The sequence below is a fragment of the Rissa tridactyla genome, chromosome 1, assembly GCF_028500815.1.
Source record: "Rissa tridactyla isolate bRisTri1 chromosome 1, bRisTri1.patW.cur.20221130, whole genome shotgun sequence".
Classification (NCBI taxonomy): domain Eukaryota; kingdom Metazoa; phylum Chordata; class Aves; order Charadriiformes; family Laridae; genus Rissa; species Rissa tridactyla.
Window position 1 is genome coordinate 219,408,427 of NC_071466.1, and position 12,432 is coordinate 219,420,858.

At 46.4% G+C, this 12,432-nt stretch overlaps 1 protein-coding gene across 8 annotated transcripts in view; it reads right to left on the reverse strand.

The window, feature by feature from the left end:
* The window catches only part of GOLGB1 (golgin B1), a 57,787-nt gene continuing 45,355 nt past the window's right edge, over positions 1-12,432 (reverse strand). For 5 of the 8 annotated variants that reach the window (XM_054181557.1, XM_054181566.1, XM_054181582.1 and 2 more), the window contains 6 exons: positions 11,525-11,656; positions 6,963-7,121; positions 6,763-6,860; positions 5,950-6,084; positions 2,948-3,053; positions 1-1,739 (listed from right to left, as the gene is read on the reverse strand). In XM_054181557.1, the coding sequence (XP_054037532.1) occupies positions 1,605-1,739; positions 2,948-3,053; positions 5,950-6,084; positions 6,763-6,860; positions 6,963-7,121; positions 11,525-11,656 (765 nt within the window). In that variant the 3' untranslated portion in view covers positions 1-1,604. Of the gene's footprint in view, positions 1,740-2,947; positions 3,054-5,949; positions 6,085-6,762; positions 6,861-6,962; positions 7,122-7,839; positions 8,603-11,524; positions 11,657-12,432 lie in introns of those variants that run through there. The other 3 variants (XR_008463288.1, XM_054181598.1, XR_008463291.1) reach the window with 3 other exon arrangements.

Sequence of the window (12,432 nt, forward strand, 5' to 3'; positions counted from 1 at the left end):
CCTTGAAGAGATCTGACATTTACATGACACCATTATACAAATTCCATCTGAAAAATAATCTTTATTCTATATACAGCAGCACATCCCCCAGGAAGGTATAGGCAAAGTATTTGGTCACTGAATTTTATATAGTTGAGGAAGTCCACACGGATCATCAAGGGTAGTGCACAAATGGATATATAGTGCCAATGTTCTGGACCTGCCAGTTATTTTTAGCTACCATAATAAAATCAATCCATCCTCAAACGGGCTTTGTTCACTGCTACAGAATCTTAGTTTACCAGCAACATCAAAAGAACTACCCCTTTCCCATGGGAAAAATGTGACTGTTAACACACTAGCAAGAAGCAAATACCATCCTTCTGGCAAGTACTCTGAACAGAACCACCACTTGGTCTCTGACAGGGAACTCGACTCATTCAGCATTCTCCCTTTGGAAGACAGCAGTCTCAATTCCAGGACGTATTCAGGAATTCTTTAGAAAACACATATATCCTATAAGATCAAGTCCATTTGCATCAGTTTGCTTTAGATTCAAACAAGTCCAGTGACCAGCACTAACTTTCTACAACAGGCTTTTCCTAAAGCAGAGATGCCAGAAGTTTTCAGAACTCTATTCCCTTCCTCAGTGTAGGGGGGGAACAGTTTACTTCTGGAGCTTCTGCCTTTGATGTGGGCCCACATACCACATTATGAAACTCTTCGACACAGCCTGTACACGTTTGATCTTGTGACAAGGGTTCAGTGGATGAGAACGCAGGAGCACGGCTGCTCTCATTTCAAGAGGTATGCAAGCACCTTCCGCGGTGAGAGGTGCACGAATGCTATAAGCAGCAAGGTTATTAACTTAGAGCTAAAAAGTTTCTTGCTTCCTATTCCTTTTCAATAACTAAATTACTGACATTATTTTACAGCTTGTCAGGGCAGACATATGACTGTTTTTAAATGGAATGCTCAGCAGGTCCAGACATACTAATTTTGGCCTTCCTTCAACAGGAGATGCAACTGAGCAGAGAACACGATTTTGAAATTCAATTCATGTTCCTTAAAGTGTCTAAAACTTCCTTAGGATATGGCATTTCAAACAGCACTGAGCCACAGAGGAAATCTAAGGGATGGAAGAAAGGGAAGAAACTTCTCTTTCTTGTATCTAACTACAGCGTTTCCCCAACCCAATTCACTGATTCAGTGGGGAGGATCCTGCAGTTCCTAGAAGTGTTGAAGTACTGCAGGAACTCAAGAATTTTTTTCTTATTCCTACCACTGCATGATACTATACAAAATGAGTGGTGCTTCCTCCAGGTACATGAACAGATGCTGTCCTTGAGGCTTGTAGCATGAGGACCCTGGCTCAGAAAATGTACCACTCGTTTAAAAACACTGAAGGAATGGCAGATGTCTGGGAAACAGATTCCAGGCATCAGCACTGGCTGCTGTGTACTTGCCAGCAAGCGACCTAGGTGCAAGTTGCTGGGGGCAGCTGCTCCTTAAGGGCCAATTTGGAAAAAGAAGGCAGCTGGGTGACGTGCTGCCCTGTTGATAGGGAATGCAGGCCCAGGGATTACACAGAGGGCTGTGGCTCAAGAGGCGGCTGTTATTGCTGTTCATAGGTGGCCTGTAAAACACAGGAAGAGCAGGACGTGGACAGCAAGCAGATACATGGCCACTAGCATAGGCAAGTGCGTCCGGGATCGGAAGAGAGAGCGTAACAGGCGTCGCAGTCCAAGGATATTCCGAGTCTGGAAGAGTAAAAGAGAGACCAGTCAGTACCAGGAATGGGTATGTCCAGCTGCCTTCATCCAGAGCTCTCCTGACCATGAAGTTAAGTTTAAGCTAATGAGCATCAACCTTCCCAAACCCGTTCCACTGTCAGATTCGGCCTCTAGAGCTGATCCTCAGTGAAATATTCCCCTTCCCCTGCTCTCTGCAGGTTTCTTATGAACCAGCTCTCTCCAATTCTGCTTGAGAAAGGGCAACAGACTGCAGAACATATCCCTCTAACATTTGGTCCCTACAAATTTCCAGCCCTTTCAAGTGAAATATAAACAAATGGATCAACAGTACTTTTCTGCTAGAGCCTTGAGCTACTAAGAATCCTTATTCAATCTGTAGCCTAGAAGAAGAAAATTATTATTTATTTGTTGCATTCTTTCACCCTTGCAGCTGAAAGGGCTTCTGAAGCTGTTGGACAAGCTGCTGTAGAGTGACCTTACTCTACAGGGGCTCTTCCAGGAGTCCTCAGACAATGTAACATCTACTAGAAAAGTTCCAATAGAAAGAAAAAACTGTTTATTCTATAACAAACCCCAAGCATGAGCACAGAGCAGCATCCGGTTACGGCTCCTGCCGTAATTCTGGTGATGCTCCTCTTGAGAGCACCACCCCCAACTCTTCAGCAGGGCTTCACGGTTAGCAAAACAGGACAGGTAACTGCCAGGCTGTCCTTCAGTACAGCGAAAAAGCAGTTTCCAGCCTGACTGATGCAGCTTTGAAAGATGACAAGTAGGGAAAAACTGAGGTGGCTGCTAAACAAAAGGGTAGACTCTCCAGACATTGCAGATGGCTAGGTTCAGTAACACGTACACTTCTTATGCATGAGATTACACACTGTTTGCACAGGCTTTGCCTGTTTGCTCCCCACTGAGGCGTTGAATATTCCACAAGGAACCTGGGACCACCATTTAGGCACAAACAATGCTGGTCTACAGTTTTAGTGACCTCTGAAATTTAGTCTGCTTATGCAGACTGTAGCACGGTCGCGATCAGAACAACATGTGGCTTCTGGCGTGGAAAACAGAGGAAGATAAGAGCAGAAACCCACACAGGCACGAACAGATTTACATGTGCCTACAGAAGGATTTAGCTCCTATAGGTTCACAGTTTTCAGTTCGCATTTTCTTGTATCAGCCAGGGCTCACATCTTTGAGCTACGAATGTAAAGTCTTACTTTGCTGAAATTATTATCCATGGAGTCAATCAGCAAGGAATGCTCGTGACCTGGAGTCATATCAATGCTAGCATTTAAGGACGACGTCCACTCACTTGACTGCAACCTGTCACAAAAAACCACGAAATTAAATTCAGTTTCTTATGATGCCCCAAACCCAACACTGTAGACAAGCTTAGGAAAGGACGTATTTCTGCAAAAAGTAATGAACCATTGCAAACAAGCTATGGCCTCACTTGACAAGAACTGGTTTCATTTGTACAAAGGTGGTGCCTCCTGAGCTCAAGCTGAGCAGGAGGACTGGGTGATCCAACTAGCAGTGATCCTCCTTCCTCCACCAGGAGGCTGGTGAAACCGTTACAGCGTAGGCATATTGTGCTCTCTATACAAATTATACTTGCTCAGTGCCAGCCACTTCCTGCGCCTGCAGTCAGAGAAAAGTAAAACTTCCATACTGCGTGATATGCAGATTACCATTCCTCTCCAGTAGAGAGAGCAACTCGGCTGCTGGCAGTGGAGTCCCTTCTTACCTAATTTATATCCTGTCACTTCAAAACTCATGACTTTTTTGGTGCTGTTTTTTTCCTTTCATCTTTCAGGAATTTAGAACTCTCTAACTTAACTGAGGTCTTTGCGTTAACAGGGTCTTTCAAGTGAAATTTCATAGCGTGTAACTTGAAAGAAGCCAGGGCAAATGATTTAAGTGTATATTTTAAATTCTATGAAATTATTCTAGAAGCCAGCTCTGGTCTCAATAGTACTGGTTCTTCCTAAGTATTTTCTAGTGACAGATATTCAAGATTGATAAGATACTATTAAAGGATGAAATGCGGAAATAGTACCGTCAAATCTTTGGGCTATCATTAGTTAGTGAAGTGAAATCAGTTGTAGGAGGCTTCCATAGACTTTAATGCTACAGAAGGCACTACAGTTGTCTGAGTTGTGTAGCAATTACCAGGGAACTCCATCCAGAGCTTTATTTTTTGGCTAAATTGGCATGTGTGTGAGAAGAAAGCCATTGTTTTCATGTAAGAAACTCCAATAGTGAGGTTTATTTTAACTACAAGAAATGCACAGCACAAGTGCCTAGAATCAAGTTATGTGATAAAACCCACTTTTATAGTCAATGAGAAGAAACAGGCATTTCTAACATGCAACTCACTGCATCCTAATCCTAACATCTAGTCTAGCTCAGCCTCCTTTTCTCTGCTGACTATAAGGACATCTGTCAAGTAACCTGAAAGACACAGTGCATTGGGTATAAATGGCAAGGTTTTGGTAACAGGGAGTTGCAAGGGAGAGCTGTGTGGCAGGAGGCAATGAAATGTCCTGTACCAGTCACAATTGGTTCCAGCTGGCTGGCAATGAATGATCACAGAATGGTAGGGGTTGGAAGGGACCTCTGGAGATCATCTGACCAGCCCCCCTGACAAAGCAGGGTCACCCAGAGCAGGACGGACAGGAACGCATTCGGGCGGGTTTGGAATATCTCCAGAGAAGGAGACTCCGCAGCCTCTCTGGGCAGCCTGTGCCAGGGCTCTGGTGCCCTCCCAGTAAAGAAGTTTTTCCTCATGTTGAGACGGAATTTCCGGTGTTCCAGCTTGTGCCCGTTGCCCCTTGTCCCGTCACCAGGCACCACTGAAAAGAGTCTGACCCCATCCTCTTGACACCCGCCCTTTAGCTATTGATGAGCACTGATGAGATCCTCTCTCAGTCTTCTCTTCTCCAGGCCGAACAGCACCAGGTCTCTCAGCCTTTCCTCATAAGAGAGATGGTCCAGTCCCTTGATCATCTTTGTAGCCTCCGCTGGACTCTCTCCAGCAGTTCGCTGTCCTTCTTGAACTGGGGGGCCCAGAACTGGACACAGTGCTCCAGATGTGGCCTCCCCAGGGCAGAGCAGAGGGGGAGGATGACCTCCCGCGACCTGGTGGCCACGTTCTTTTTTAATGCTCCCCAGGAGACCATTGGCTTTCTTGGCCACAAGGGCACATTGCTGCCTCATGGTCAATTTGTCATCTGCCAGGACTCCAAGTTCTCTCTCTGCAGAGCTGCTTTCCAGCAGTGATTCCTCACTGTCTGCCAAAACTACAATCAGAGGAGGATATTGTGCCTCTGCTCAAACATATTTAATAAAGGGTGGTAGCTGCTAGGGGAAGGAGGAAATGAGCAAGAAACAAGGCGCAGCGGAGAGAAATAACTACATACTGACCCCAGCCTCCTACGCGGCCCTTTGCCTCACCAAAGGGACTGAGTGTAATGTGCGGTGTAAACAATAGGACTGGATACTAGCAACAAAGGAGGAGAGGTGTCTGGACTGAAACTGAGCCTGGGAAAGGCAGTGGGAAGTGTTTTCCCTAAGTGTTTAGTTGTTTCTTAATACCCAAATTAAGTAGAAGTTTGTTAATTGGCAATACATTAAAACTGAGTGACATTCTTTGAGTCAAGACTGTTTTGCCCATGACAGACAGATGCTTACTGAGGAGACAAATCCCCTGGAAGCATGGAAGCTCCTCTTCTGCCTTCACCCAATTCCCAGTCTCCAAATTATATTTTCCAGCAGTTAATTTAATTCATTGAGAAAGCTGGCATCTCATTTCTAGTCAGAATTTGTCTTAATGTCTAGTCAGTTGTCTCATTCTATCTCTGTCTACAATTGAAGGATAGATAGCCTGAACATCAGGAAACTCTTTCTTACTGTAAGAGTGTCTGAGCAGCAGCACAGGTTGCCTAGGGAGGTTGTGAAGTCTTCAGCCTTGGAGAGATTCAAAAGCCATCTGGACATGGTCCTGGGCAACCAGCTCTACATAGCCCTGCTTGAGCATTGGACCAGATGACCTCCAGAGGTCCCTTCCAATCTCGACCATTCTGTGATAGACATGGTAGAGTTGTTTCTGTGCCCCCAGTGACATTTGACAGAAGGATGTAATGAAGTGCAGATGAACACAGAGCTAGGATCACCATACTTTTAGGCTGATACTGCCTGTTTGCTCAAGCTCCCTCACCTCCTGATCTGATCCTGTGCAGCAGCCAGTGCCTCCTCTACAGCAAGACGACGGTCTCGTTCTTCTTCCAGTTGCTCCTCTAAATACCTCAGATCCTGCTTTGTGTTGCTATGTAAGTGTTCCGTTTCAGACAACCTGTCAGAAAATAACCAAGCGTGTGTCAAAAAAGGGTTAATTCATGGACTATTCTGTTTCTGTTGTATTCACTGATGCAGTACATGAACAGACTCCAATTCCCTTCCACTTTACACAGAAGACTTAGTCATCTTTTATTAATATTTAATAAGTCACCTCTTATTAATAAAGAGAAGCTAAATCTCTTGAAGCTTCTGCGTCACATCAGGAAGGAGTTCCTTGGCCCTGTCATCCATGGCCCCACCTTCTGAAAGTTATTTTGAAAGGGTATGAGGAATCGTGTGCTAGATCTTAATTCCAGAAGGTTACAAGGAGTCGTGTGCTAGGTCTCAATTCCAGACACACTCAGCATAACAGCCTTAAGACCAGGACCACTAATATACTTAAGCAGTTACTGAGGACCCAGCCCATCAAATCAAAGATGCTAGATTGGCTGGTGATGGTGAACTGGAATTGCTGCTGCATGTAATCTCTTCATTTTTTGAAGTTCAATCCAAAGAGATAACTAATGACAGCTGTCAAGGGCATGTAACAGTTCCTCTACTTCCACAAGGTCCTAGCGTGGAACTGAGTTTCTCCAACACTCTGACAGAGAGCAACAGAAATAGGCTCATCACTAGCCTAAACACCTCCATCAGGACTAACATCCTCACCCCTGTTTTCTCAGGCTTTCTTTACCTCAGCTGTAACTCCTGCAATTCTGGTGTGTAACTGCCTCTCTGAGGCTCATTCTTTTCTTGGGGTGCTCCTGGAGCAGCATCTGTTGCAAACATCTCCTGAAAGAAAGCATGAATGTATGGCAGATACAATACTGCTCAGTTAGTGGAACCATCTGCAATAAGCTTTTCCCTCCCTGGCACCAAGATGACCATCCTTACCAAGCCCTTGTCTGCAGACTGCAGCTCCTGGAGCTGTCTCTCAAGCACCAAGCAGCGGTTCAGAACCTCGCTGTAGTGCTGATGGCTCTCACAAATGTTCCGACTGCTACCGCGCAGCTGGAGGGAGAGGGCGTTTTTCTCCTCAAAGACCTGAGAGAGCTGAGAAGACAATACAACTGCTAGATAAAGAAATCGTATTTTTGTGAAAGCAAAATTGTTCTCTGTGTAAATGAGGGTAAGACTTCTATTGAGAACATGGGAACTGACATGCTGCATGTTACTAAGGTCCAAAGACCAGTGATAATCTCCACTGTAGCTTGTGGCTAAGGTTTCCAGAACAGGAGTCCCAAAACATCAACACGACATACAGAATAACACTCTTCCAAAACAAGGTTTCTAAAGTGCTGAGATTGACCTAAACCTTTCAGAAATATCGTCAATAAGTTATGATTTTATATTCTTGCTTTCTCCTTGAATGCAACTCTTTCTGAAGACTGCCAAATTCTGAATCTTCCATTTCAATGTGGGAATCGAACTGCTTGTCATTTTGCACTAAGACATAGAAACTTTTTCAAGATCACAGGCAGCACTGAAGATCACAAGCGTGCCTTCCAAAGGAGCGACTGCCTTCAGGAGTCTAGAAAGCAGGAAGCTAGAAAGAACTCCTGACAACAGAAGTGGAACCTGGAAACAACTTTCTTCACATAATCTCGCTCTCTGGTCCCTTTGTCTGGTCTCCTTCTCTCTTCCGTCCCCCCCATCCTTCCCCCATTGCCCCCCCCAGTCTGTTCTCTCTCTCTCCCCCTTCTCTCCTCTCTTTCTTTCCTCCCCTCCCCCTGTCCTCCTCTGTCCTCTTCCCTCCTCCTTTCTCCCTCTGGCAACTTTAGAAATAGAGCACTAAAATTCAGTGGCAGAAAAGTTGCTCATTCAGACACTACTGTCACTGATCCTCCTGAATGTGATCTATACATGGCCTGGAATATCCCTCTGGTCCCTTCAGGTCAGCTGTTTAGGTTCTGACCTCTCCCAGGCTCTTGCCCACCCCCAACCTACTCACTGCAGCGAGAGCAGAGCGAGAAACAGAGAAGGCCTTAATGCTGTGCAAGCACTGTTCAGCAACAGCTAATACATTGGTGTGTTGTCAACACTGCTTTAGTCACAGATCTATTACACAGCACCCTGGGGGCTGCTATGAAGAAAATTAACTCCATCCTAGCCAGCTCCAGTACACAGAGCTTTTAACATCATCACTCACAGTATTCACGTTTGGTAACTAAGGAGAAAAGGAGCTGGGGGTGCTGGTGGATGGCCAGCTTAACATGAGTCAGCAGTGTGCCCAGGTGGCCAAGAAGGCCAACAGCGTTCTGGCTTGTATCAGGAATAGCGTGGCCAGCAGGAGCAGGGAAGTGATGGTGCCTCTGTACCCGGCACTGGTGAGGCCTCACCTCGAGTGCTGTGTTCAGTTCTGGGCCCCGCTGTACAAGAGGGACATTGAGGTGCTGGAGCGTGTCCAGAGGAGAGCTACCAGGCTGGTGAGGGGTCTGGAGACCAGGGCATACGAGGAGAGGCCGAAGGAGCTGGGCATGTTTAGCTTGGAGAAGAGGAGGCTGAGGGGAGACCTCATTGCCCTCTACAGCCACCTGAAAGGAGGGTGGAGAGAGGTGGGTGTTGGCCTCTTCTCCCAGGGGAATAACAACAGGACCAGAGGAAATGGGCTGAAGCTGCAGCAGGGGAGGTTTAGCTTAGAGATTTGGAAGAATTACTCTACTGAAAGGGTGGTCAGGCACTGGAACAGCCTGCCCAGGGAGGCGGCTGAGTCACCATCCCCAGAGGTGTTTAAGAAACGTGTAGATTTGGCACTTCAGGGCATGCTCTGAAGTGCAGAGATTGTAGCAGGTTTTTTGTGTGTGTATGGTTGGGCTCGATGACCTCAAAGGTCCTTTCCAACCATGAAGATTCTATGATTCTACGAACTAGACAAATTAACTGCTACATAGTCAAAAATTATCCGGACCACTAGATTTAAAGGCAATGACCAATGGCTTGACAGCCAGCAATGCGCAGAATAATCCTGGGGCCTACCTGGAGCACACATTGGTCAACATTGACAGCAACTGAAGTTCTGACACAGAGTATAGCATCACCAAATTTGCAGCCAATATTGAACGTTGGAGAGTGGCTGATATGACAAAGATCAAAACTTCCATCTGGAGGGACCTTGAGAAACTTGAGGAATGGGCCAACAAAAATCTCAAGTTCAATAAGAAATGTAAACTTCTACACCTGAGGCAAAACCCATGCATCAGTATAGGATGGGAAAAGACTGCTGAGGCAACAGCTCTCCCGTAAAGGACCAGGGAGTTACAGCAGCTGCCCAGCTGAAAACAAGTCAAGAGTACGTCCCCATTGTGAACAGGGCAAATTGTCTACTGGGCTACATTAGGAGAAGCATGGCTAGCAGATTGAGGGAAGTTATTACCTGCTCTGCTTGGTACCAGTAAGACTGTACTTGGAATACTGGTACTGGTTTTAGGTCACTCATTTTCAGCCGGGGAGGCCCCAGTTGACTGGCGATTAGCCAATGTGAGACTTGCCTACAAGAAGGGCCAGAAGGAGGATCCGGGGACTACGGGCCTGCCAGCCTGACCTTGGTGCTGTGGAAGTTTATGGAGCAGATCATCTTGAGTGCGATCACGTGACACACATAAGGATGACCAGGTGATCAGGCCCAGTTAGCACAGGTTTATGAAAGGCAGGTCCTGCTTGACTAACCTGATCTTCTTTTATGACAAGGTGACCTGCTTAGTGGATGAGAGAAAGGCTGTGGATGTTGCCTACCTAGATTTTACTAAAGCCTTCGACACTATTTCCCCACAGTATTCTCCTGGAGAAACTGGCTGCCCATGGCTTGGACAGGAATACTCTTCGCTGGGTAAAAAACTGGCTGGAAAGCTGGGCCCAAAGAGTGGTGGTCAACGGAGTTTAATCCAGTTGGCAGCTGGTCACAAGTGGTCTTCCCCAGGTCTCAGTACTGGCACCAGTTCTGTTTAGTATCTTTATCAATGATCTGGAGGAGGGGATCTAGTGTACCCTCAGTTTGCAGAGGACACCAAGTTAGGTGGGAGTGTTGACCTGCTTGAGGGTCGGAAGGCTTTGCAGAGGGATCCGGACAGGCTGGATGGATGGGTCGAAGCCAACGGTATGAGGTTCAACAAGGCCAAGCGCCAGGTCCTGCACTTGGGTCACACCAACCCCATGAACGCTCCAGGCTGGGGAAACAGGGGCTGGAGAGCTGCCTGGCAGAAAAGGACCTGGGGGTGTTGGATGACGGCCGGCTGCATATGAGCCAGCAGTGTGCCCAGGTGGCCAAAGAAGGCCACTGGCATCCTGGCTTATATCAGGGACAGCGTGGCCAGCAGGACTGGGGCAGCGATCGTCCCCCTGTACTGGGCACTGGTGAGGCCCCACCTCGAGGGCTCTGTCCAGTTTTGGGCCCCTCACTCCAGGAGGGACATCGAGGGGCCGGAGCGTGTCCAGAGAAGGACAACGGAGCTGGTGAGGGGCCTGGAGCGGGACTCTTGTGAGGAGCGGCTGAGGGAGCTGGGGGTGTTCGGCGTGGAGAAAAGGAGGCTGAGGGGAGACCTTCTCGCTCTCTGCAGCTCCCTGAAAGGAGGGGATAGTGAGGGGAGGTGGGTTGGTCTCTTTTCCCAAGTAACAATTGATAGGACAAGAGGAAACAGCCTCAAGTTATGCTGGGGAGGTTTAGATTGGATATTAGGAGAAATGTCTTCCCCAAAAGGGTTGTCAAGTGTTGGAACAGGCTGCCCAGGCAAGTGGTTGAGGCACCATCCCTGAAGGTATTTAAAAGACATGTATATATGGCACTTAGGGACATGGCTTAGCGGTGGACTTGGCGGTGTTAGGTTAATGGTTGGACTAGGTAATCTTACGGGTCTTTTCCATCCTAAATCATTCTAAAATGGATAGAGAAATGGGAAGGATACAGGAAAAGGCTGCTGAGATTGTAAATGGATTGGAGCACACGATGCCCGTGAGAGCTGGGCTGCATTAGCCTGCTAAACAGGAGGCTAAAGGGACATTTTACAATAGATTACAATTAAATTAAAGGCAGTCATAAAGCAGACAGAGCTAAACACTTTTTGACAGTGGCAAAAAATATAATAAGGGGCCATAGCCACAGACTGTGGCTTGGAAGAATCAGACTAGACATTAAGAAAAACATTTGTATCAAAAGTGTAGAGCAGCATTGGACAAAGGCTCAGAGAGGTTCTGGAATCTCTATTCTTTCACCACGCAGCTAGGCAAAGTCATGGCTGACCTGATCTAATGTTGGTGACAGTGCTCCTTTGCGCAGCAGAAGGATGTACTAGGTCATCACCGCAAGTCTCTTCCAACTAATATTTCTGATTTTGGGTTATTTCACTAAATGCCCACAAGAACAGAAAGATTCATTCCTGCTCCCTGAGCCCTATTCAAGCCTACCCTCTTCCCAACATTCCTCATCCCAGATTCCGCAATCAAATGCAAGATATAATCGGTACCTTGTTGTTTAACTGCTGAATTCTGAGCTCTTTTTGGTGTAGTTCTTTCAGGCTGTCATTTAGCTGGGCCTGGAGATGTTTTGTCTCTGTTTCTAGGCTTGAGAAGTCCCCTCTCAGAACTTCTGAAGAAATCTGCCAGAGAAAGAACAATGAAAAATGTACTGCACACGTGACAACCCACTCTTGTATTAGTCCTCTCCACTTAGTATTCCAAGGTCAAAGCCGAACATTATTCCTATGCCTGGAATTTGATCTGATCAAGCAAAAGGGAATAAACAGAAATATCCTAAAAGCCACCCGAAAATCCAAACAATTAGGAAAGATCACTGAACTTGTACATATGATGGGCCTCCTCAGAAGTTGTCTTAAAGCTGTCCACGATACAAGAAGGGGGAGGGGGAAGTGTATAAATGAGAACAAGAAAAACAAACAAAAAACCAGAGCAATGTCCACACTATTCTCAGTCAACACAGACTAAACGGCTAGCACTGAAACATTATCCAGGAGAGGATCACATGCACATTGTTCTAGCTTTTTTCTTTGCATATATGCATGTGTGGGATGCAAAGGGATAAAGGGAGATTTCCTCCCTCCTCCGCTGACACAAAAGCTTCTCACTGGAACATTACAGACCTAGGCAGGAGAGTTCTTTCCTTACTCATAATGTAATGGTATTGTACATGCAGCAGGCAAGCATCCTTCCCTAGACCAAGCAAAATACTCAACATATTCCACTCTACTTTTAGGACTGTGATACAGGGGAAGGAAGGCAGAAAGTGCAATGGTCAACCCTCAGTCTCTCTGGGCTGAGGATTATCAGGATTGTAGAGTCAGGATTGTAGATTCCTGTCACGGTAAAAACAGCAATAAATATTCAATAGAAAACTTAAGAATTGGAATGTGACATT